The 25,797-nt window shown below is 49.5% G+C and overlaps 1 protein-coding gene and 1 long non-coding RNA gene across 4 annotated transcripts in view; one reads left to right on the forward strand and one right to left on the reverse strand.

Annotated features, from left to right (window-relative positions):
* ADAMTS15 (ADAM metallopeptidase with thrombospondin type 1 motif 15) overlaps nucleotides 1-5,295 on the reverse strand; it is a 28,625-nt gene extending 23,330 nt beyond the window's left edge. The window contains exon 1 of the mRNA XM_039496745.1: nucleotides 4,110-5,295. Within this exon, the coding sequence (XP_039352679.1) occupies nucleotides 4,110-5,075 (966 nt within the window). The 5' untranslated portion in view covers nucleotides 5,076-5,295. The remainder of the gene's footprint in view (nucleotides 1-4,109) is intronic.
* Nucleotides 5,296-13,143: 7,848 nt separating this feature from the next.
* Nucleotides 13,144-25,047, forward strand: LOC120375785. 3 transcript variants are annotated; one of them, XR_005586772.1, is made up of 4 exons: nucleotides 13,144-13,230; nucleotides 21,436-21,590; nucleotides 22,346-22,646; nucleotides 23,677-25,047. It is a non-coding gene; the product is annotated as an uncharacterized LOC120375785 (long non-coding RNA). The 3 variants fall into 3 exon arrangements; XR_005586771.1 differs by having other exon boundaries at nucleotides 22,346-22,588; XR_005586773.1 differs by having other exon boundaries at nucleotides 13,146-13,230; nucleotides 21,318-21,590; nucleotides 22,346-22,588.
* The last annotated feature ends 750 nt before the right edge of the window (nucleotides 25,048-25,797 follow it).

A 25,797-nucleotide genomic window follows, 5' to 3' on the forward strand; every position in this document is an offset into this window, starting at 1 on the left:
GAATAAGAATTCCCCCTCTCCTCCTCCTTCCTAAGGTAGGTAGCTCTGTGCATGAGGTTGTTCACATTCTAAGAAGGGGTATTTCTTCTCCGTCCCTTCCTAGACTTTCCTAGCCCGCCCTCTTTCATGCCCCTCCATTGTGTGGGTGTTGGAGAACAGCCTACACACACTGTCATTGCCGCAACTTGGCAGAGATGCCATCATCTCCACGTGGAACCCGAGCCGTTGCCTCTCGCCAGCCAAGCACAGCGACTGTGGTCCCATCTCCCGTGGGGTCCATAATCCCATGATGCTCAGCTTTCTCCTTATCCCCACTAAAGCAACTCAGGATTATGCAACCACTCGCTGCTGTCCCCATTGGATTTCTCCTTCCAGGCTTGGCCGCCTCCCCAGTGATTCATAATCAGTGTCTTTCCGGATGCTTTGCAGGTTGGCTGCAGGGAACTTGCGGCAGTTGTGTCAAGCACTCAGAGGATGGAACTTCCTCCCTCCACAAACACACAACTGGGTCAGCCTAACTCAAAGCTGCTTGAGCTTTTCATTATCAGCTGCCTGTTTTCTAAGCTCCCCACCCTTGAGTCCATGGGTAACGGAATTCTATACCCTCTCCCGCCTCTGGTGCACAGCAGTAAAGAGAACAGCTGTTTGGCAAAGCCAGCCCTTTAACGACAGTAGACAGTTTAAGAACGTCCATGGTCATCGTTGGCAGATGTCAAGCCGGACAAAGCTGCAGAGCATCAGTTTCCAGATGGTTGTAAATGCAGCCAAGTTACTGGACACCGCTTGCAGAACCATTCTCCATTCCGTAGGTGCAGTCACAAGGGGCGGCTGTGCATCTTAACGCCGTATGCGCCAATGGCCCCTTATTCAAGCGCCAGCTAAAGTGGGAAGATCGAGATCTCTTGCTCACACTTGGTTGGCAGACCTGAATTGGCCAGATGCACAGAATGAGTTCACCAAGGATATATCCGCAATCCAGAGCAACTGACATCATAGCAAACAAGGCTGTGTGGGAGCGCCTGATGCCAGATTGAGAAAGGACAACTCCATCTATCAGTGACTTGCTGACTACAACTGGAAACTGCCTATCAATTGCCCTTTAAACGAAATAAAAGTTAAGGGTTTATGTAACAGCTTTTGGCAGGGAGATAAACTCTTGGGTACCAGGAGACCACAGCTGGACGAGTTCCGGGAAGGCAGATGTCTCCGCTGATCATGTGCCCTTGCATTGGGGTTTCAGGAATGGACGGTTTGTCATGCGTCAAAAATGCAGCCAATGTGGCAGCACGTGCATGTTTAAGGCCAAACTCATCCCTGGTGTAACTCCAGTAACCTCAACATGTTTATGCCGGGGTGAATCTGGCCCATTAGGGAACAGTGTCAACAAGTTGCCTGTTCTTGCAACAGTCGTAAACCAGACAGGGCCCGATGCAAAGCCCAATCGAAGCGGTTGACTTGAGCAGGCTGGGGATCGGGCCATGTGCCTTTGTTCCCAATTAAAGAGATTCGTGTCCGGCTAAAGGGCGTGGTCTGAGGAGATGAATTTCCATTGCTGAAATTGTCACTGGTTGTGTTGCTCCCATTCCAGGCTAGATCAGAGGTTGCTAGCTGTTGTCACAGGTCTGTGGTGCTCATATCACGTTGATCATTTAGTCCTGTGGTGTCAATAGGCTTTCCTTCCGTGAGTGCCTTACTAGGACACGAGTTATGGAATCCCCCCCAGCTTCCGCTCTGGAATCTAATCCCCCCAAATAAAGAGAGCAGGTTGGCAAGGAGGTAGAGAAAAGAGAATTGAAGAATCACTGTCACTATTCTATGAGCTTTTTCCCTATTGTCCAACCCACCATAGCTGATTGCCATGATATCGTGTATTCGTAGACACTTCCTCTTTTTCTGACTAGCCTCTTTCTCCTGCCCGACACCTTCCATCGGTGATTTCCAAATTCAGCAAGTAACATCTCACCCCATTAATGTCTATAGCCACATGGTATCATGGTCACTGGCCTAAATCGGGGTCCCACTGAAGCCAGTGACCAAGTTCCCATTGCTTTCAACAACAGGATGAGGATTCGGTCCACTGAGCCAGATTCTGTCCTGGTTTACACACTGTGTAGGAACTGCAGAGGGGTAGCTGAGAGTACAATCTAGCCTATGTTGGTCTGAAGGCCCAGGTAGGTAATTGGAGGTGATTAGTTAAGTCTGTCAATAGCACTCATCACTGTAGCAGAAAGGAAAAAGCTTCAATATACACATAAGCATGCGAGCAGCAGTGTGACGTGATTCAGCAAACAGCAGCCATGGAAAAGGGAGTGCAAAGCCCGGAGTGCTTTAACGAGTTGGGGTGAAGTATTCTGAGTATTTTAAGGGGCAAATATCAAACTTGATGTGTGCAAGCATTTCCCATGGGGAGAAGTGGGATTCCTCCCAGGGATCGAGGGCAGTCAGGAGCCCAGAGGCTATCTGAGTGTGGCAGAGTTTCTCCAAGGAAGTTTCAAGCATGTCATCTGTTTGCATCCAGCCCGAGTGGGCGGTGACTGAAAGTCACTCATTCCCATCTGCTGGCTGTTTAGGGGCCCATGCCAAGTGAGCTGCCGCTCTCAGTCTTGTTCCCATTGCACAGTTAACCATGCAGCAAAATAATCATCCCAAACAGCACTGACATTGGCACCACTGCTGGCGGCATCAGCTGAGTCCAGGGACTGAATGAGGCAAAGAGAAAGAGCTTGAAACACATCAAATCTAATGCTTCCATCTCTCAGCGGAGCCTCAGAGGGTCTCCCTCCAGACCACAGCAGCAGGGGCTGTGGGGAAGCCATCTCGACTGCTGCTTGTGCTGTACTTGTTCTGTGGACAGGGAGAGGACTCCAGCCTGCAGGGATCTGATGCCTTTCACCAGCACTAAATTCACTCAGGACCAAAGGAGGAGAGAGAGTTCCAGGTTCTCATGGGGCTCTTCAAGTGAATGAGTCAGAGGAAGTGTGAAGCTGGGAGAGGCTCTTTGGCAGGTGCAATGCACGGCACCGGCTCCAGGCTGAGCTTTCCAGCTACTCCCAGCTGAGGAGGAAGGCTCAGAAACCAGGGCCGGATGCTTGCTCCGCTTCTGAGGCTGTCCTCAGATGGACTCGAGCAGGTTGCAAAGAGAAGCAAGTTCCTGTGCCCTGTTGGGAGCCCCAGTGTGACCCCACCTCTGCTGTTTTGTATCAGAGACTCAGGAGCTGTGATAGATACTAGTGCTGGGCGTGGGGGTCTCCTTCCTGTCAGATATAAAATACCTGCAAAGTGGCTGGTGAAAATGCACCATGGAGAAATTAGTGACCACGAACGGTTTCCTGGCTGCATGCAGCCTGTGGCAGTGATTTTTCTGGGCTGTTCAGAAGGCATTCCATGCATGCCATGCATCCAGCAGAAGCCCTGGGCTGCCCTGTAGTTCTGATTCGACCCTCTGCCCTCACCATCATCTTTGCCCTCCAGCCCGAGTTCGGGCCCTTGAAGAAATCTGTAACCGGCTGTTTGGGAGGAGGGTTGTTATTCAGCCTTCCCCCTGCCTTTGGAACTGAGAATCAAGCTAATGACCCAGATCCACACGCACAGCTCTGCTGGAATAGCCTGAGCTGCTTTACATTTCATCATTAGAGCGCCTCCTACTGGCCACGAGGCGCACCCGCAGATTCAATGCTAAATCCACGCTAGTGGTTCCTATCACTCAGCGCTTTCTGGGAGGCTGGAGCTGGGGGAGACCGGACCGTATTGGCCAGAGCAACCAGAACAGAAATACTGTAAATTAAGTGACATTGCAAAATCCAGCCTGCGCTTTTGCGCATGCCTCAACCCGGCCTGCCTTTGCTAGGACAATCTAGCGCTCACCTGCAAGGTTGACAGCGGAACGGGGCTTGCTTTGCGCAAGCTGCGCAGCGTGAATTGCGCGTGGGCAGTTTTGCAGCAAGGGTGCAGCAAGGGTGCATTGCGCGTGGGCAGCTTTGCAGCAAGGGTGCAGTGCTGCGCTTGGCCCGGGGCCTTGTCCCAGCCAGTGCCGGGGGGAAGGAAAGCCGGGCCCGCTGCCCCCCACCCCTGCGGCGCCCCCCCTCCCCGCGCGCGGCCCCCAGCCCCACCTGCTTGGTGAAGAGGATGGCGGTGTCCCAGTACTCGGGGTGCTTGTCGCTCACTTTGTTCCACTTCTTCTGCCAGGCGCAGAAGTTCCGCAGGGTGAGCGCCGCGTTCCCCGTGATCTTGGGCCCCTTGTCGTCCTGGCCGATGACCAGGAATTTGACTACGGCGAGGTGGATGGGGTTGAGGATGCTGGGGTGCCTGTAGAGCCTGGCCGCCGTGGCCATGAGGGTGAGCAGATAGTGCTTCAAGTCAGCCCCGTGGAACTTCACCATGGACTCGTCCGCCACCACCAGCGTCTCCACGTACCTGGGGATGGAGACGAAGCGCTTGGCGCGGCCGCTCTTCCTGGGCAGCCTGGTCTCGTTCGGCTGCTTCTTCCGCGGCTGGTGGGAGCCTTTGTATTTCTCCAGCGCTTGCAGGATGGCCGGGTTCAGGCTGGAGCCCACGCCGCACCTGGAGGTGGGGTCTCCGGCTTGGATAGGCGCGCTCCTGCGCTGCAAGAGGTGCTCCCCCTGGCTGTTCCTCAGCGCCCCGTTCCCGGTGTCATTCCGGAGCGGGCTGATGAGATACTCAGCCCCTCGGTACCCGAAAGCCCCCCGGAGCCCCCCGCAGAGGCTGAGGGCTGCGAAGGATTCCCGGTCGGAGTTGACGTCTCCGGAGTAGAAGCAGTGCCTGAGGTCGGGGCGCTCCCTGGCCGCGCTGGGGGATGCGCCCAGGTAGTGGATGGCGAAGGCGGGCGCAATGAACTGCGCGTCTGGAGTCAGGTTCAAGTAGAAATCCTCCTGGAAAGCGGTGATCTGGAAAATCACCCCCTGGGGGCTGGGCTCCTCGGGGCCCCTCTTGAAATACTGCCGGCCATTGATGTCCGGGTCTAAGCGGAGCGGGGTCACGATCTCGCTCTCCAGGGGGGAGCAGAGCGAGGGCAGGACGGCCAGGCACAGCCCAAAGATGCCCGGAAGCAGCAGCATGATCCCAGGCGCTGCCGAAAGGGATGGCGAGGGGGCAGTTCCAGCTCAGCAGCCGCAGCAGCCTGATCCAGGCATGCGAGGGGGAAAGAAACAATCAAAGCCTGCACCTAAGCCCGCTCGCACCGGTAATCCAGCGGTCAGGATCCCCAGCAGCGCGCTCTTGTCAGCACCTGCCTCTCCAACTCCAGCGCCCGTGGAGGGGCTCCCCAGCCCCTGCCCCCCGTACCTGGCTTTTCAAGTGCATCTGCTTTTCTGGGGGTTTATATACATTTCTGCCATGGGCAAAAGAGCGAGGATTTGTAACCAGAGTTCTTGGAGGGGGGGGAGGGAGGTGCTGAGGGCGCTTATTGGACCTGCCCTCAGCCACTTGTAGCTCTCCAAATACTATTATCCCTGCACAGGGCTGCAAGTTTTTAAAGAGCCAGAACAGCTTGTGACCAAACTGCTGGAGTTGCTGGTGTTATTCTTGGTCTTTGCTCCCCTTCTCCTCCCCTGCAGCTGCTTTGCACTTTGTTCCACTTTGGGGTTGTTTTGGCAGCTTTGATTTGATTTTATTTAATTTTTGTTGGGGGAGCGGGGGGGGGGTGTTTTTGATTAAAGTCCTGGCTTCCCTGGGTCTGTTGTCCTGCTTTATTATTGTGTTTGTTTGTGGATCTGAGTGTTCTGCCCCTCCCAGAGTGTTGACAGCTCAAGAAGAAGTGCCAAGGGCATGTTATGTAAAAAGGGCTCGCTAGGCAATGCACTAGAGGGTCTGAAAAAGGCTGCATTGTGTCTCCCTTCTCCTAATTAGTGCTGGCTTTATCTTGCCGAGAAGCTATTAGTCTTCACTGCTGACCACTGGTTGCAAAAAAAAAAAAAAAAAAAAGGTCTTTAAAACAAGGAACCTTTCTGCCATTGCCCTGGCAGTTTGGAGATTTGATTTAAAATTAGTGTTACACCGAGTTCTGCCCCTCAGAGCCAGAACCTGAGCTTGCCTCCCCGGCACTTGCTGAATAATGCCTTTGATCCTACTGAAATCAGTGTGCTAGCTTCCCTCCCAAGGACACGGCATATAATGGTGTCACCCCAAGAATGTCCCAAGGAAGGAATACTGGCTCCTAGAATCGCCGTTGGAACTGGCTGGAATTTTTGCCACAAAATGTTTTTTTTTCACCCAAAAATATCAATTTCTTGAATCCGAGACTGTGGGTGGGGAAAGGGAAAGAACGTGAGACCATAAGAACGGCTATACTGCATCAGACCAATGGTCCATCTAGCCCAGTATCCTGTCTTCCAGTTGTGGCCAGGTGCTTCAGAGGGAATGAACAGAACAGGTAATCCTTTTGTTTGTTTTAAACCTGCTGCCTATTAGTTTCATTTGGTGACCCCACAACACAAGAACTAGGGGCCACCAAATGAAATTAATAGGCAGCAGGTTTAAAACAAATAAAAGGAAGTATTTTTTCACACAACATACAGTCAACCCATGGAACTCCTTGCCAGAGGATGTTGCAAAGGCCAAGTCTAGAACAGGGCTCAAAAAAGAACTAGATAAGTTCATGGAGGACAGGTCCATCAATGGCTATTAGCCAGGATGGGCAGGGATGGTGTCCCTAGCATCTGTTTGCCAGAAGCTGGGAATGGGCAACAGGGGATGGATCACTTGGTGATTACCTGTTCTGTTCATTCCCTCTGGGGCACCTGTCATTGGCCACTGTCGGAAGATAGGCTACTGGACTAGATGGACCTTGGATCTGACCCAGTATGGCCGTTCTTATGTTCTTATATTCTTAAGTGATCCATCCTCTGTCACCCAGTTTGGTTTGGAGAAAGTTCCTGACTTGAAAAAGCATTGGAAAAAAATTAAGTTTTGTAATTGTAACAAGGTCCTAGTTTGACTTTTTCAAATGGAGAAACTTTGGGTTTTACAGTTCAAACCGACTTTTGTCTTTTTTGAAATTTCACTTAATTTCTACTAAAAACAAAGTTAAGAATGAACAAAAGGGTAAAATCAAAATGAAACTTTTCAAAATGATCAAAGGGAAACATTTCAATTGGCCCAAACAAACAAATAATACTAATAATTTGTTGGTTCATGAAATTTTTCAAGATTTTGATTTTTGGCCCAATTCAGGACAAGGAAATTGTTTTCCCCTCCTGTGAGAATTTTCCAATTAAAAAAAAAAATTTCCTGCCTGCCCCTCATCACAATTCCCTTCTGCTCCCCACCAGCCTCCTGCAGGCTAGTAATTTGCTACTAGCCTTTACCAAAGGTTAGTTAATACACACACTTTTAGCTGCACCAACCAATGAATGGAGGGGGTGGGGTTAAGTCTCCACCCATGCCTCTCCCCACACGCCTGCTTTGCTGGAAAAAAGCTGGAATTTTCAGAAGCGCTCTGCTCTCATTTAGGCACCAAAATAAGTAGCTGGATTTTCAAAGCAGTCTGGCACACTGGATGCATAGTGCTTGAAAATCTTCCCCCATCTGAGCACTTAGCCCTGTTTACTTTCATACACTCAGGCTCAAGGTCAGGGTTGCCCTGGGGCATAAGTGGGGGCTCTTATTCCCTCCTCCTCTGCTGCATTGATGTGCTGTCCAAGTCACAATTTAGCCCAATGAATCAAGGTAGCAGAATTTGGCCCATGGTAAAGATGCCTGGGATCTTCAGAGCAGGGTTTAATGTTAGAGGAGATATGCGGCTAAATCCCCTGCACTGTCTTGCAAATCTCAGCCTATGTGCATTTGACAATAACTGCCCCAGACAAAACCTTTAGCACACATACTTTCTGGGCATGTCCCAGTGCAAGGGAGACAATGCAATCCTTGGGCTATTTGTCTGGTGTTGTAATTCCAGTGTCTCATTCCCCACTTCCCTCCAATTGTTCATTACATGTTTATTACTTCTTGACTTGCATTAAACTGCAGTCGCTTTGGAACAAGACCTGTTTCTCTGACTCTCTGCGGAACAGCATCCAGCACAATGGGGCCCTGATCCTGATTGGAGTCTTTGGGAGTAATAATAATAATTAAGCTATTACAGCAATGAGCACACTGGCTTTGATTCAGCAAGGTGCTTAAGCCCACAAGGAGTCTCCTTCACTTTAATGATGCTTAAGGTCATGTACTTGCTCCTGTGCCTTGCTGAATTGGAGTAGTGTCAACAGATGTATGGAATGATGTCTGGGGGAGTGTAAGAGCCTCACATGTATTTAAGCTCCTAACTTCCACTGATCCTTTGAGACTCTGGGCCTATAGTGTCTTTGTCAGCTGCCAAAGCACTGGCGATCATACTGTATGGAACAATCCCGTACTGATCAGGAGGGATGCACAAGGTGACCAAATAGGTTTTTTCCATCTTTGGCTTCTCTCATTCCATGCTAAATGGTTTTATGCTTGAATTAGACACATGCATTTAAATAATGCTCTACAGTTAACAGCTTATACATAAGTCACGTATTCAAAGCAAAGGCTTGTTTTTACTCCACCGAGTTGATTTAATGGTAAATTAAGCTGGTCATGTAGACATGGTGGTTTTGATGTGATTTAAATGATTTGGCATGGAAGTGATGGTAGCAGAAGAATTTTATGCATTTCCAAAATATAAACCAACAGTCCTGCCTAAGGGTGAGTGTGAGCTTCTTGGCCTGCAATCCTGCCTGTCCTAGCACCAGGATCTCACCACTGACTGGATTCACCATCAAGTCACCCCATAAACTACCTTCCAGCTGAACTTGTGACCCAAAAATCAGACTTGATGAACCCATAATTTTAGCTAATGAACTCAGTGACTTTAATGAATCAAACTCCGTTTGTACACCAGCCAAAACTCAGCAGTGACTTGGGTTCAGCTGGGAATTCATACTTCATGTTTCATGTCAGACCTTCCGAACTGCTCGGAGGATCCTTAATTTAACCCAGCTAAACAGAGTCCCGCCTGCATGCTGATAGCCTGGTAAACTTGGGTTCTTATCCAAGCTTTCTCTTTTGCATGCTGCAGTCAGAAAGTAATGAGCAGAGGAGGGAACCCCTCAGATAATCTCACACTGAACCTGATAACGCATCAGATTCTGTGTGCCCTGATGTGGACATGTTTTGAGATGGACTCAGAAGCACAGTTAATGAATGTGCAAGAGGAAAAGGCCAGGCTTAAGTATGAGCAACTTAAGACACGACAGGGGACCTGGCTTCTGAGGACTCAATGCTGGAGAGGAGCCTGAACTAAACTCCTGGATCCAAACATTCTCAAAGTCCAGGGATGCTCAGAATCTGAATTCAGATTTGAATGTGGCAATGGGCCAATCTCCCAATCTGACACCGACACTGCACGAGGGTGGTGGACAACTCTCCGTATCATTGGCTGGTCCCCTGGTATCTGAAGGGATGTCCCTTATCTGGAGGCTAACTCACACATCCCACATGGATGCAGAGTGCACCATGGGTGAAATGCTCAGTGGTGCAGAGGGCCAGGACAAGGTACAAGTTAAGTCCTACTTAAGCTGGATTCTAAAGCCTTTGTTCCATAATTCAGTGAAGAATTATACAGTGTGATTCAGCCATATGGGCAGGGAATAGAAGCCTAGGGGATGCCACCCTTTAAAAATCAGCCTTTTCATCTCATTGCTCTTCATTCCTTTGACATACAGGGAATTATCCCACTACATGATCCCTGCCTCTGGCAGCAGGAATGGAGGGGCAACTCATAACCCAATTCTCTCTCACCATGGCTCCGCTGCTGGGGATCCTCACAAATCAGAAAGCCCTGCCGGAATCCATGACTCAAAGCTCCCAAGCAGAGCACATGGGCATTTTGAATCTGACATTTTTTTGCTCTAATCTAACCCTCCCACTCTGTTTATTCTTTGTGGTCACATGTCTAAAGAAAACAAAACCCTGTTATTTTAACATGCAACTCAACTCCTGTTTTTTTTTCCCTGTGCGTCAAACTTGGGATGGACCGGGCTAGTGTCATAGAATCATAGAATATCAGGGTTGGAAGGGACCTCAGGAGGTCATCTAGTCCAACCCCCTGCTCAAAGCAGGACCAACCCCAACTAAATCATCCCAGGCAGGGCTTTGTCAAGCCGGGCCTTAAAAACCTCTAAGGATGGAGATTCCACCTCCTCCCTAGTTAACCCATTCCAGTGCTTCACCACCCTCCTAGTGAAATAGTGTTTCCTAATATCCAACCTAGACCTCCTGCACTGCAACTTAAGACCATTGCTTCCTGTTCTGTCATCTGCCACCACTGAGAACAGCCTAGCTCCATCTTTTTTCTACCCTTCAGGTAGTTGAAGGCTGCTATCAAATCTCCCCTCACCCTTCTCTTCTGCACCTAAATAAGCCCAGTTCCCTCAGCCTCTCCTCATCAGGCATGTGCTCCCAGGGGTGGCTCCAGACACCAGCGCAGCAAGCGCATGCCTGGGGCTGCAAGCCACGGGGAGTGGCATGCTGGTCCCTGCGAGGGCAGCAGTCTGGCAGCGTTCCGCGGCATGCCTGCGGGAGGTCCACCGGTCCCACGGTTTCGGCAGCAATTCGGCAGCAGGTATGCCGAAGGCACGGGACCAGCGGACCACCCGCAGGCATGCTGCCGAAGGCCGCCTGACTGCCGTGCTTGGGGCGGCAAAACACGTAGAGCCGCCCCTGTGTGCCCCAGCCACATAATCATTTTCATTGCTCTCTGCTGGACTCTCTCCAATTCGTCCACATCCTTTCTGTAGTGGGGGGGCCAAAACTGGACGCAATACTCCAGATGTGGCCTCACCAGTGCTGAATAGAGGGGAATAATCACTTCCCTTGATTTCTGGCAATGCTCCTACTAATACAGACCAATATGCCATTAGCCTTCTTGGCAACAAGGGCACACTGCTGACTCATATCCAGCTTCTCACCCGCTGTAATCCCCAGGTCCCTTTCTGTAGAACTGCTGCTTAGCCAGTTGGTCCCCAGCCTGTAGGGGTGCATGGGATTCTTCCTTCCTAAGTGCAGGACTCTGCACTTGTCCTTGTTGAAACTCATCAGATTTCTTTTGGCCCAATCCTCCAATTTGTCTATCCCTACACTCCAGCGTATCTACCTCTCCCTGCATCTAAGTGTCATCCGTGAACTTGCTGAGGGTACAATCCATCCCATCCTCCAGATCATTAATGAAGATGTTGAACAAAACCATCCCCAGGACTGACCCCTGGGGGAACGCCTCTTGATACCGGCTGCCAACTAGAGATCGAGCCGTTGATCACTACCCGTAGAGCCCGGCGATCTAGCCAGCTTTCTATCCACCTTATAGTCCATTCATCCAGCCCATACTTCTTTAACTTGCTGGCAAGAATACTGTGGGAGACGGTATCAAAAGCTTTGCTAAAGTCAAGGTATATCACAGCCACTACTTTCCCAGTATTCACAGAGCCAGTTATCTCATCATAGAAGGCAATCAGGTTAGTCAGGCATGACTTGCCCTTGGTGAATCCTTGTTGACTGTTCCTGATCACCTGCCTCTCCTACAAGTGTTTGGCACTGGTTTCTGGCCATAGCATCCCAATAGGCTTGAATGGGGGCTTGAATATCGGACTGGGAGGGACCTCTTTGGTCACAGATGCCCATCCCCTGCTATAACAGGCAATGCTATCATGGAAGCCTGCTCATAAATTTAGCAAGCTCCAATTTAAAGCTAGTTTGATTGTTTGCTCTGACTACTTCCATTGGGGTCTGTGCCAGAATTAGAAACCTGCTTCTAATTTCCAGCCTCAATTTCTTGCTGGCCAGTTTACCCCATTTGTTTGTTCTTGTGCCAACATTGTCCTTTAGTTTAAATACCTCTCCTTTCCCCCTGCCCCCCCCGGGGGTTTACCACCTGTCATAGGGTGATTGGTGCAACGCTTCTCAGGGCACCCAGGGCTTGGAGTTACCAAGTTGCCACCTCTTCCAGCCCAATGGTCTTGCCTATGCCAGCTGGGTGTCAGCTCCCTAATACAGCCAATCTGTCAACTGCTTAAGCACCCACCTCTGAACTTGCCCAGCTGCCGAGTCCCTTCAAAGTGTCCCCCTGTGGTATCTAGCCCCTGACCACTGGGCACCCACAGACATCCCAGATCCCCTGTTCCCAAAGGAGCAGTGTACCCCAGTTAACCAGTTTTCCCTCAGCCCACTGCTCCTATCCCACACACAGCAGGCGCGTTCAGTTCTAGTGAAACAAGAGGAAATTTTGTTTAAGAAAAAACAGAGCCTCCAGCTGAAACAAATGTGCATGCTGGAAACACGTAGATATACTCAAAACAAAATCAGATAATGCAACCTAGGGCCTACACTTCCTAATAGTCACCCTTTCTATCCAGCAAAGTAGATCCTCACCCCAAAGTTCCATCTTTTGCAGTGCTTGCTAGCCCCACGGAGCCAGGACCCAATCTTTCACGACACACCCCTGCTCAGCAAGATACCTCCTCAGTGAATGGATGCAGGGTGTCTTTCTCCACCCTGCGATATACCAAATCTGTCTTTTGTCTTTATTCACAGGCAGGGCCGTCCCTGTCTATTGTAATGTTCCTTTTCACCTCCAAGTGGGTTTGATTGTTTGCACTTGTCTTTGACGGTTTTCCATTGACTGTTCCAGGATGGGACAAGGGTAGACAATTGAGCCTTGTATTACATCACCAGAGGAGGGGTGACACCTCCCTCCCGCTGGAATGGGCTCTCCCCAAGACACACCATTCCCTGGTGACTAGCTTGTACTCCAAGGCCACAAGGCATAGTTCTAAGGATAGTTACATTATTCCCTAAATATTACCCTTACACTCATCTCACAGTGATTAGGAGTATTCATAAGTTACAAGCTTTCAGGTGCTACCCTTCATGGATAAATACCATGAAAGTGGTGTATTAGGTGTAGCGAGTTTGTCAGGTCTGAGACAGGAGTTGCTTGTGAAAAACAATGAACCCTTTGCCAGTTGGCACCAATGGCACAACTGGCCCTTTAAGAGAGAGTGCGGTCCAGTGCACCTGTGACTGGTCAGCTGCCTCCCAGTTCGGCTTCAGAGAAGGCACTGGGGCTGTATAAAAGGCCTGAGGCTGAGCTAGAGTGGAAGTGAAGAAGAGGTCAGGTGAGAGCTTTCTGAGAATGGAGGAGAACTGGATGGTGCAGCAGAGAGTTGCCAGAGGGGAAAAGCTGCAGCAAAGTTGAAGGTGAGTGGTACCTGTAAGCAGCTGGCGATGAGTGCTGTGGATAGGTGTTTGGAGCACTGGCTAGAGCTGGGGGACCCTGCCAAGTTGTGGGAAGGCTTCTGCTGAGGAGTGAGGGGAAGACCCAGCATAGCCTGTGCAAGCCAGGCCTAGAAGCAAAGGGTTGGTTTGGGGGGAGGGGTCCCCAGGAGTGGAGGTAGACATCTCAGGTGAGGGGGCTGGGGAGTGAAATGCTGTGGGGAGCCATCTTGCAGAAGCCTTGACTTGGGGTACAAGGAGAAGACTCCTGGGAAAGAAGTGGGTCTTGGCACTCTCTGAGGGGGTGCAGCCCTGGAACAGGAGCTAAAGGAAGTGGGCCAGAGGGCTTATGACTGGGGGGTGGCTGTGTTGGGAATGGTGGCCTTCAAATGGGACTGAAGACCTGCTGTGGTGTAACCTTGTTTTATGTTGGGAGGAGCTGTGTTTGCCCTGAGGGGTCTGCAGCCTCTGGCACATCCCTATGAATAGAAGGGCTTGAATTTGCCACTGAAAGATGCTTTTCCTCTGAATGGGCAGATAAAGGGGCAACTGAGGTGAGCTGGGCCTGTGCTGCACGAGGGTACACGTTCCCTGTAACCTTCACCTGATGTATTTTCAGAGCAATCAGATCCCCTCTTGGCTTGTTTCACCTTGGAAAATGATGGTGAAGTGCTCTTACCTGCTCCTTGTGAGATTGGTGCTGATCATCCAATAGCTCTTTTCTGCACCTGCACTTGTTTGAATTTGCCTTTCTTGAACATGTACTGTCTTTGTTCAATATTTGTACAGCACCTAGCACACGGGCCTGGGTCCATGAGTGGGGCTCCTAGGTGCTGCAGCAATACAAAGATCAGCATGGGTGACCAGAGCTGGACACAGTATTCCAGCTGAGGTTTCCCCAGTGCCTTGTACAATGGCCTTGACACCCATTAATATTAATATACAAGGGGGCGGAGGGTGACTGTTGTCCTTTCAGCTGGACAGAGGAGGGAATGAAATAGCCTGTGGATTAAACTTTTGACAGTCCTGTTGGAAGGCAAAAGAAGGGAACGAGTCCAGAACCTTCTCCTAATACCATGGGGCTGCAGATTGCCCTATGCACCCCACACCACAGCGTCTCTCGGCCTGACGCTGATGACAACTTGCAGGTGTGTCTTGTTGCTGCTGGGATGCTCTGGAAAAACATAAGGAAGACACGGGTTTCTTTGTAATGATCTTTCTCTTGAGAGTCGGCTAGAGCGAATATTCATGCCCTGCATCTCATGTATCTGTGATTAACATTGTCCCTGGATGGCTTCACTACTGAAGAGAGTAGTTTATGTGTAAGCAGGGGAGATCTCCCACATGTGGGTCTGTTCCCTTGGGATATCTCAGTCTGTTGCTGTAAGAATTCCTTGAGTCAGGGCTGGCTCTACAGTTTTCGCCACCCCAAGCAGCGCATCGAATTGCCGCCGTGGACGGCGGGGACAGGCACGTTTCCTCGGTGGGGGCAGGCGCGTTTCCTCGGTGGCGGCAATTCCGCAGCAGCTTCTATGTTTAGCTGAAGCTGCTGCGGACAGCTAAACACAGAAGCTGCTGCTGAACTGCTGCCACCGCGGAAATGCGCGAGCCGCCCTAAGGGCACACGGATTCCCCCCACTGTCTGCGGCGGCAATTCGGCGCGCTGCTTGGGGGCAAAACAACAGGGACTGCTGCCCCTTGCAGATTGGTGCCCCAAGCACCAGCTTGGAATGCTGGTGCCTGGAGCCGGCCCTGCCTCGAGGAGGTGAAAAGGGATCGCACACCGGGTCAAGCATTGCAGTCAGTCAAATCACCTACTTGCCTGCCTTTGATGCCTCAGAGATTGGGCATTGCTGGAGGAGGAGGACGCCTCAGGGAGCTCACACTTAGCTCTCATGTAGTGTATTTCATCCACAGATTTGGGGCTCTCAATCTTGGTTGGCCCTTCTAGGGGCTATTGGAGTATACATAATAACAGCTCTTTAAGCACCTTATAAAGGAGAGGCAGTAGTACTACACTTATGTTACATGGGGTGGGGGGAAACTGAGGCACGGGGACATGAAGTGATTTACCTGTAGGTCACAGGCAGTAGAACAGCTGGGAGTAAACCCAGCTCTTCTGATTCCCCTTGATTACACAGATTTCCAAATCTCTGAAGGAACACGTGCCTCGCCTGTGGTAGGAGAGGCCATCCATAGATGCAGAGAGCGCTGATCTCTCAGTGATGGTTAAGAAGCTCTTTTGCGTCTCCTTGCAGTCCCCAGCATTCACTGTCTTTGTCTCAAGTGTCAAGATGACCCCTGGGGTTCAGACTGCTGGGTGTCCTAACACAATGCTGTTTCCTCATTCTCCTCATAACTGGGGTTTATCTCCGATGCAATGAACTGCCCGTTGTCTCTGGTGTCCCCATGCTCAGTTTATATTATAGACACAGGCAAATCAAACATCCCTTTGTGTAAAACAAACTTGCCCCAAAATAATATTTCAGGACCATCTTTTCCAGCACATGTACGCACCCTTTTATCCCCCATTGGTACATACATTCATAGAATGTCAGGGTTGGGAGGGACCTCAGGAGGTCATCTAGTCCAACCCCCTGCTCAGAGCAGGACCAACCCCAATTAAACCATCCCAGCCAGGGCTTTGTCAAGCCAGGCCTTAAAAACCTCTAAGGATGGAGATTCCACCACCTCCCTAGGTAACCCATTCCAGTGCTTCACCACCCTCCTAGTGAAATAGTGTTTCCTAATATCCAACCTAGACCTCCCCCACTGCAACTTGAGACCATTGCTCCTTGTTCTGTCATCTGCTACCACTGAGAACAGTCTAGATCCATCCTCTTTGGAACCCCCCTTCAGGTAGTTGAAAGCAGCTATCAAATCCCCCCTCACTCTTCTCTTCTGCAGACTAAACAACCCCAGTTCCCTCAGCCTCTCCTCATAAGTCATGTGCTCCAGCCCCCTAATCATTTTCGTTGCCCTCCGCTGGACTCTTTCCAATTGTTCCACATCCTTCTTGTAATGTGGGGCCCAAAACTGGACACAGTACTCCAGATTACTGGGGCATCACCAGCTCTTACTTGCTACTTCACATGACGCTCTTTACAGATAACTATGACAGAAATGTTAGGTGTAACGAATGGAATTACAGAACAGTGGGCTGTTGGCCAGTTGGCACTGAGGGGCTCATAGGGTCACAGGTGGAATTTTTATTTCAGATTATCTTTGTTCTTGTTTTGCCTCAAGTCAAAGAGAGAACATGCAATGATTCTCTTTGTACTATTCTGCATGTGACCTCTAACACAGAATGGTCCCTGGTGTCTGACCTGCTGCTGGCAAGAGGCTCTTTTACCTTTAAAGGTGCAGTAAAGAGAAATCTAAACGGTATCTCTTGGTGTTATGTAAACTGCAAACACCATGATGCCCTTTGTAGCTGCATCTGTGAATCAACTAAGACAAGAAACAGGAGAAAGATGCACTGATTGAATTGCACTGTAAATCTCTTTCAAGGCACTTGGGGCTGGATTTTGCTGCTTTACACTCCAGTAATTCCATTCTCTTTGATGGGAGTCAGCTCTGAATTGTAGGTTGCCAGTGGGAGTGGTGTGATCTAAAATAGATAGTATCCACACACAGGAGCTGGTTTTTCCAGATCTGGTTCAGAGGATGCTAAACTCTCCCAAGAATAGCTAGTGAGATCTGGGCAGCGCTGGATCTAAACATGAACCCTTGCCTTCATTTTAAACTCAAAATCCCAACCTAATGTGGAATTTTAAATCTGCTCTGGATCCAAATGCTTCCTCCTCGGCCCTTCTCCCAACTCTCTCTGCTCCTGTTGGTGCGTTGCCAAAGGCAGAGATTTTTGCTGTTTAACATTCTGAAGCCACTTTGCAAATTCAAATGATGATGGGGGGGGGGGAGAACCCCAAGTATCTCCCATAAGCTGCAGTCCAAAAAGAGACGTAGTTTAAAATAGCCTGGTAGAGCGCTCGAAGCCAAAGACAGAGTGGAAAGGTTCTAGCGGAGGAAATTCTGGCTTTATTACCCCACTTGTCACGTTGGCTGCGTCAGAAACTGGACTGCAGCCCAATCGGACAAACTGAGCTCTCCCCGCTGCCTGAGCCAGGAGCTCTGTCCTGACCACCTGGTCAGGAAGAAGTATCCTGTCTCCAGGGAGAGAGGATGAATCAAACCGAGCTGTTTGGAGGCCGCTCTACACCTAGGGCCAAACCCATCCCCGCTGTAATTCGAAGCACTCAGAGGCTTTGCAGCAGCGATCAATCTGGCCCATGGTATTCGCCAAATAACACTGGTGTGGAGCTTAGGTGGCATGGGGAAATTTGGGAGCAATTCTTGCTCACTTAGTCTCTCTGTGCAATGGCAGTAATAGCACTGCTCTGCTCTTGTGGGTGTCTAAATACACTAATGATTGTAAGGCGCTCGGATACCACAGTGACTGGGGGGCCATATAAATACACTGAACCCATCTGTCTATTTTATGCATGCGAAAGCTGCAGATATACACAGTTGGCCTGGGAGAGTTACACATTTGTTTAAACAAATCAATGCCAACTGATTAGGAGCCAGAGTAGAGTGTAAATGTACAGGGCCTTTTCCTCTACTGAACACAGCCCCAAAGGACAAGCCCATGTGAATCACCTGATTCTTAATTAAAAAGTAATTCTTACACAGGAATTGCTCAAACTTGGGCCCTAAATATTGTTGTGTGTCCTGTCTACACTGGAGTGTTTTGCACGCTTACAGCTGCATTTGTGCAAACCCCTAGAGTAAATGTATCATTCTGGTGTAAAAAGTGGAGTAAACTTCACTAATGCAAGTCACTTTTTGTACATTGTGCAGCACATCTACAATTAGGGGTTTGCACTAGTGAAACTACAGCAATGCCAGAATTCCCTGGTGTACCAAAGTCTTTAAGACAGCCAGTTCCCCTCGAGTGGGCCACCCTGCTAAGCAACTGTTTTGAGGAAGAAATAGGAATTTCTTCTGTTGCTCCATAGGTCTCTGCCCTTCCGGATCCCCTCTACACGGAGGCTAGGGATGAGCAAACCAGTTTATTTTTTCAAGAGGCATCCCCTGCTCCCATGCTCTAGTTCCCAACAGGCAGGAAGTCTCATTTCTGCAGAGATCTGAGACTGTCCAGGTATGGGCCACTTCACCTTGAATGGGTCCTTAAACGTGTGTTACCTACTGATGCTAAGCAATCTGCTCCACCTTGTATTGAGCTGTGACGCTCAGTACATTTCCCAGATCTGAAGAGCTCTGTGTAGCCAGAGCCGTCCCTTGGGTTCGGTGAATCAGGGTAACTACTCCGGGCCCCACAGTCAGTCTTGGAAGTGATGGGTCGGTCCTGGAAGTGACTGATTTGGGACAGAAGTGACAAGCCCTGCACCCCACTAGGGACGGCCCTGTGTGTAGCTCAGACTTCTCTGTCTCTCTCACCAACAGACGTTGGTCCAATAAAAGCTATTACCTCCCCGACCTTGTTTCTAGTATCCTGGGACTGACACAGCTCCAGCACTGCTTAGAGGTACTCTTCTGTCACGCCTGCATTGGCTGGTGCTCAATCTGGAAATACCTAAATATCACAAGCAAGTCAGTTCTTACCGCACCTCCAACCCAGCTTGGCAGGCCTGAGGGCTGCATGTAGCTCATCTGAGCTTCAGCAAAGCATCCAACTGCTCTTTTCTGGAACCCCTGAACCTTTCTAAGGTTCAACCCTCCTTTGGGCCCAGGGGGCCAGTTCTGTTGGCCCTGGGACAAGCAATGGGTAGGTGAACTGTCCTTCCAAATCGACTGATCTTTGTAGATTGGTGCTTTTCTAGTTTACGCTTCTGGAATAAACCTGGTGTAATGGGGATTCACAATCCAAAGACCCATGTGGACTGAGCAAGCTGTTCTACAATGATTTGGTTCCTTGTCAGCCTATAACCCAGCAGAGTTAGAGCAGGGATTCTCACCCTGTTCCATAGGGTGCTAACCAGCATCCGCTCCCTGCCCTGGCCAAGGGGAACTGAGCACCTGTGACTTTAAGGGACTTGCTCGAAGTCACACAGAGTCTGTGGCAAAGCCAGGAGTGAACTCACTACTCATGAGACTTAATCCAGCACCGTAACCTTACAACTACCCTTTCTCTCTCTCAGTAAAATGATTGTGTCGGAGATTCCTCCCCTCCCATCTGGCTTTGCACAGCCCACCTCTTTCCCCTCCATAAGAAAGGCCGTACCGGGTCAGACCAAAGGTCCATCTAGCCCAGTATCTGTCTACCGACAGTGGCCAATGCCAGGTGCCCCTGAGGGAGTGAACCTAACAGGCAATGATCAAATGATCTCTCTCCTGCCATCCATCTCCATCCTCTGACGAACAGAGGCTAGGGACACCATTCTTACCCATCCTGGCTAATAGCCATTTATGGACTTAGCCACCATGAATTTATCCAGTCCCCTTTTAAACATTGTTATAGTCCTAGCCTTCACAACCTCCTCAGGTAAGGAGTTCCACAAGTTGACTGTGCGCTGCGTGAAGAACTTCCTTTTATTTGTTTTAAACCTGCTGCCTATTAATTTCATTTGGTGACCCCTAGTTCTTGTATTATGTGAATAAGTAAATAACTTTTCCTTATCCACTTTCTCAACATCACTCATGATTTTATATACCTCTATCATGTCCCCCCTTAGTCTTCTCTTTTCCAAACTGAAGAGTCCTAGCCTCTTTAATCTTCTCTAAACCCCTAATCATTTTAGTTGCTCTTTTCTGAACTTTTCTAGTGCTAGAATATCTTTTTTGAGGTGAGAGACCACATCTGTACACAGTATTCGAGATGTGGGGCGTACCATGGATTATATATAAGGCAATAATATATTCTCAGTCTTATTCTCTATCCCCTTTTATGATTTCCTAACATCCTGTTTGCTTTTGACCGCTCTCTGCACACTGCGTGACATCTTCAGAGAACTATCCACGATAACTCCAGATCTTTTCCTGACTAGTTGGGGTTATTTTTTCCAATGTGCATTACTTTACATTTATCCACATTAAATTTCATTTGCCATTTTGTTGCCCAATCACTTAGTTTTGTGAGATCTTTTTGAAGTTCTTCACAATCTGCTTTGGTCTTAACTATCTTGAGTAGTTTAGTATCATCTGCAAACTTTGCCACCTCACTGTTTACCCCTTTCTCCAGATCATTTATGAATAAATTGAATAGGATTGGTCCTAGGACTGACCCTTGGGGAACACCACTAGTTACCCCTCTCCATTCTGAGAATTTACCATTAATTAATTCCTTTGTTTGTTCCTGTCCTTTAACCAGTTCTCAAAATCCATGAAAGGACCTTTTTTTATCCCATGACAGCTTAATTTACGTAAGAGCCTTTGGTGAGGGACCTTGTCAAAGGCTTTCTGGAAATCTAAGTACACTATGTCCACCGGATCCCCCTTGTCCACATGTTTGTTGACCCCTTCAAAGAACTCTAATAGATTAGTAAGACACGATTTCCCTTTACAGAAACCATAAACATGTAAGATCCCTGCAGCAACTGCCTATGTGGCAAGTAACACTGGGACAGTATTGGACATATTGGTAGCCGACTTTAATTTATCACTGATACTTATTTGGCTGCTGTCAGTGCAATAGTTGAGCACCTCCAAATCTTTCATGAATTTCTCCTCAATGCCCCAGTGAGGTAAGGCACTGCCGCTTACCCCCAATTTACAGATAGACTGAGAGCCGAGACTTGACACTCACGCTCCTAACCACTAGGCCACCTGCTTCCTCCCACTACATCGGGGATTTAGCTGCTGGGACTAAAGAGGAGCCAGAACCAGGTGACCAGCCAGTATTCTGCAGCCCCTGGCAAGGTTTTGGTAATCAGATGGCCTAGAACCAGCCAACTCTGGTCTGAAAGATCTGTCCCGAGCAGATCTGTGCTGCCTGTGTACAGAGATCTCTGGTGTAGCACAACTTTCTTTCCAGTTCTAGACATTTGACATTTCAGCCAAGTGAGTGGAGGGAAAAGTCTGCAAAAAAAATGTCTAAACTCTTCTGCTACCAGCTTTGCATCCTGCCTAGGAAACAGAGCATCAGCCTTTTGGCTCCACAGTGGCCTGACACATGAGGCCAAGTAAGATCTGCCACCTGGAACAGCACTTTTACCTTCTCTGGGCCTGCAGGAGGGGCCATTGGTGCACACACGTGCTCCAAGCCAGGCATAGCTCATCCTGAAACAAGGTGGATCCCACAGCCAGGTGCCACCCTGTAATGGATCAGTGCAGATGGATCGACCACTGAACTGGGTACCTGTGGCATCAAAGATGGGGTATTGCAGGTAAACCACAAGCCTTTATACATCCTCTGTGGGAGAATCATCCTTAGCTGTCTGGGTAGCTGCACTGATTTTATCTCTAATAGTCCTCCGGGGGCAGTGGAACCCATAGGCACCAACCAGTACATTGCATTGTGTAAGGCTGGCCTGGCCTGCGGTGGAGGCTGCTAGTCAGAATCTCACTCTCCACCTCTCTTCCCCCAAGATCCAGAGCCAAACCCAAACCCAGGGCCTGGTAGGCCTGTGAGAAACAGGCTGGGGGGAGCCCTACACCTTTCCCTCTGGGAAGGCCTTGTGCCATGACAACCTCTGCTCTGTGGTCCACCAGCGTCCCCTGAGCTCTCAGACCTGCCGTGGCCTAGTCTGGCCCTGCAGAAGGGGAAATAAGTACAACCCTCAAACACAGCTGTGCTGGCAGGAGCAGAGCTTGAATTAAACGGGGGGCCCGTTGGGGCAGGCAGCATCTCCCACACACCTCTCCCTCCCTCTGCGGTAGGCGGGAGACTGTCCCACAATCCCAAACCGGGCCCCTTGTAAGAGCCCTACCCAGGGCTGTAGGGTACTGGAGGTATTTGCCGATGGGTGGGATTCCCAGCTACAGTTCGATCTGTGACCCGTGCTCCGTGTTAAAACTGAAGGCAGAGTCACATTGCAGCTGCTCCCTGACTGATCTGTCTTATCTGAATGATGTATTGGGGGGGGGGGGGAATTCCCCATCTCCTCTGGCTGGGGCTCACCTCTCTGCTCCTGGCCTCCAGATTCAAGCTGTGTGGATGGGTCAGAGGGACTGAGGCAGAGGAGCTGGCCGGAGGCGTGCTGTGCTCCCAGGGCATGAGGAAGGGGACTGTGGAGCAGGATCACACACAAGGGAAAGAAGCAGAACACCCCCTCCTGTTTGCACCTACTTGAACTGCTGCAGAGTCGCCAGGAGGTGAAGGGAAGAACAGTGGAAGACACAAGAGAGAGGAGAGAGAGGGGAGGAAGAGGTGAAATGGGACATGGTGAGAATCTGCTCCAGAGGAGTAAACGAGGAGGGTTCTTGCCCGATGAAATGGGGAAGTAAGTTAGGGGAAATAAAGGAGACTAGGGGAGGGGAAAGAGAAAGTGGGGAGAGAAGGAAAGCATGTGAGGGCCTCCTGCCCAGTCTGTTAGTGGATGGATGCTCCATGGCTGTGTCCTTAGATTTGTTCTGCCTCCCCCTGGAGCTGCAGAGTGGGGACAGGGGACATTGCTGCTGGGGTCTAGCTGCTGCTGTGGGGAGAGTAGCCTCTTGTGCCCTGAGTGGTTACATCAGTCCCCGGGTTTCACTAGCGAGTAGGATTTGCCCTTCCTCTTCCCTCATCCAGCTCTGCAGGGTTTCACCCGGTGATGCCCCTGTTGTACCATTCAAAACTTGCATGCCTGGGAGCAGCACCTCCCTGCCCCAGCGGCTGGGTGAAAGCCCCACACAGGAACCCATCCCAGCTGGGGGAGTTCATGCTGGAGTCTGGCGTCTGCTACTGCCCTACAACCTGGCTTTCTTCTGCCTGCGGCTTTGGGATGGGTGGAGAGGATCTCAGGGCCCAGGGGAGGAGACCTTGGCAATACCACATCATGGTGCAGGTGCCACCACGCTGTGGGAGGCAGACCGCTCGCCCTGTGGCTGCAAAGCCAGGCTTGGGCTAGCCCTGCTTGCTCATGGATCCATCACTGAAATAGTGCAGCCAGGAGCCACTCATGCCATGAGCCTTGCCCCTCCATCTCACATGCTCTGTTGGAGTCACCCAGCAGAGGGAGAAGGCTCACAAACCTGTCAGGCCATTGCTTGCCTGGCAGCATCAGAGCTGCTGATGAGGATAAACAAGGCAGAGCTTGTGTGTCTCAGGAGCCATAGGAAACATAAGCCGGGGGGGACTGGAGGACTGAGAGTGGGCTAGGAAATCTGTCGTGGCTAAGGGACCTAGTCAAATCAAGAACCAGTCCGTAGTGGCCAAAAGGAACTGCCGTGTGAGGGGTGTGTGAAGACATGTATGGAACGAGTTGCCACGTCTCAGCCTGGTGCCTAATGCACATCCTCAAAATCACCAGCGTGTTTCATCCCTCTCCACAGAGACAGCAAAAGCACCAAGAAGCCCATGGAAAGTGCAATTCTCTCACCCATCTCCAGGCCTGTTACCATGTAGAAGAGAGGAGTTTGGTGTCATTCCAGGGCTATATTCATGGAAGAAAGAAATACTGAGCAGGGGAAAGGGCAAAACATGGGAGGAAGAGATGTGACTTTTTCCATAGTAGTGTAAAAGGGGACTAAAAGTAAGAGTATATGAAATGCAATGTGGAAATAAACCAGTATGTGCACCTGGTGGATAGAGCACTAGAGTGGTACTCAGGAGATCTAGGGTCTATGCCTGACACTGGCCTGCTGGGTGACCTTGGGCAAATCTCTTCACCATCCTGGGCCTCGGTTTCCCCATCTGTAAAATGGGGCTAATAATACTGCCCTCCTTTGTATCGCACTTGGAGCTCTGCTGATGAAAATAGCTAAGAAGTATTCTTAGGGGAGTGGGATGGGTTTCCTGTGGTTGGGCTCTAGTTAAGGATTTAGGAAACCCTGGTACAAGTCCCAGCTCTGCTATAGGCTTTCAGCAAGTTCCTCAGTTCCGCATTGGAAAAATGGGGGGGTCTTAGCACATCCCTCACTCCAGGAGTGCTGTGAGGGTAAATTCAGGTCGTACTTTAGCTGTGTCCCGAAATGTCGGAATGTATCATTGTCATTTATAGGCATTAAGACGGCACCAAGAGCGGGGTCCCATTGTACCAGCCACATCATAGTTCCTCCCTGAAGAGATTACATTCTATCTCTTATTCTATACAGAGCCTAGCACAATGGGGCCCTGATCTCAGCTGCGGTCCTTAGGCACTGCCATAATACAAATAATGAAATGAGGTTATGTCCAAGCCAGACAACAAGAGGCAGAAAGGAAACATTATCCCCATTTCACAGAGGGAAGACTGAGGCACTGACTTGCCAAAGGTCACAGAGGTGGGACTTGAGCCCATGTTTCCTGAGGCGTCAGGCAGTGCCTAAACCACAAGATTGTCGTCCTACGTTTTCTTAGCATGTTTCCTTGTAAGTGACTAATGGAGTTGGAATGATGGGACTATTGTTTAGGGGGGTTTGGAAAGCTTTAAACCTGTTCTTCTTAAAGCACACTCATATACTTGTGTATAAGGGTACCACTGACTGGACCGTCAATGTGGAAAATAATTTGAAACCACAGTCAATCAAGACTGCCCTCTGGAGGCTGATAATATCATCCTTAGATCTGTAATTCAGTATAAACATATTTCTTAAAAACTAACTGAAACAAAAATTTCAAGGCCCTAAACTGACACACACAAATGGAGTAACTCATTATAGTGAGGAGAAATCTGAATGATTCTCTGCAATTTTATGCAAAGGGTTATGTATTTGTAGACTAAATTAACAGCACTTATAAATCAAGGGTGACCTCTGGTGGCCAAATTTACATGATTGAGTATTTAATACACACACACGTATATTGGTGTTTGATACTCACCCACTTATTAGGGCCTGACCTTGAGCAGTACAGGTGCTCATCATGGCCACAATTCTTTTTCACAAGTTAGCTAAAGAAAATGCTAAGCTGTCAACATGTCTGAACTGTAGTTTCACATCTTTATGACCCAGACGGTTTTCACTGAGCACACTAGAAAATAATCTGGTAAGAAACAAATCCTATCCATGGATCTTTTCCTAAAGAGATGTGTTCCTGCCAACTGGGTTTTGTTTAAAAGGAAAACTAATCAAATGTATTTCAACCTCGGGCGATACAGTATTTACATAGGCTGGGCCAAATTCTGTTCTCGGTTACTCTGAATTTACTCTGATAGTTTCAGTTGAGTCCCTCTGGGTTTACACCATGCAAGTGAACTCAGAGTCAGGCCCTGTGTACACAAATAATTCACTATCTTCATTTGCACACTTCACTGTCAGCTACAAGCCTGAATGAAAACCTTAGATTCAACATCCTGTGACTTGGGATGCCTTGCTGCTTCTTGAGCCAATATTTGCAGTGTAAGGCCTATTCAAATTGTTCTCCTGTGTGGGAAAAGTTGTCTCCCGGGGCCGATCATTGCTGACAGTCAGACAGGTGGAATATTGAGGGCCAGCTGCAAATTCAGTAGAGAACAAACTTCCAAGCGTTAGTCA

This window comes from Mauremys reevesii, linkage group 12 (assembly GCF_016161935.1).
Source record: "Mauremys reevesii isolate NIE-2019 linkage group 12, ASM1616193v1, whole genome shotgun sequence".
Lineage (NCBI taxonomy): Eukaryota > Metazoa > Chordata > Testudines > Geoemydidae > Mauremys > Mauremys reevesii.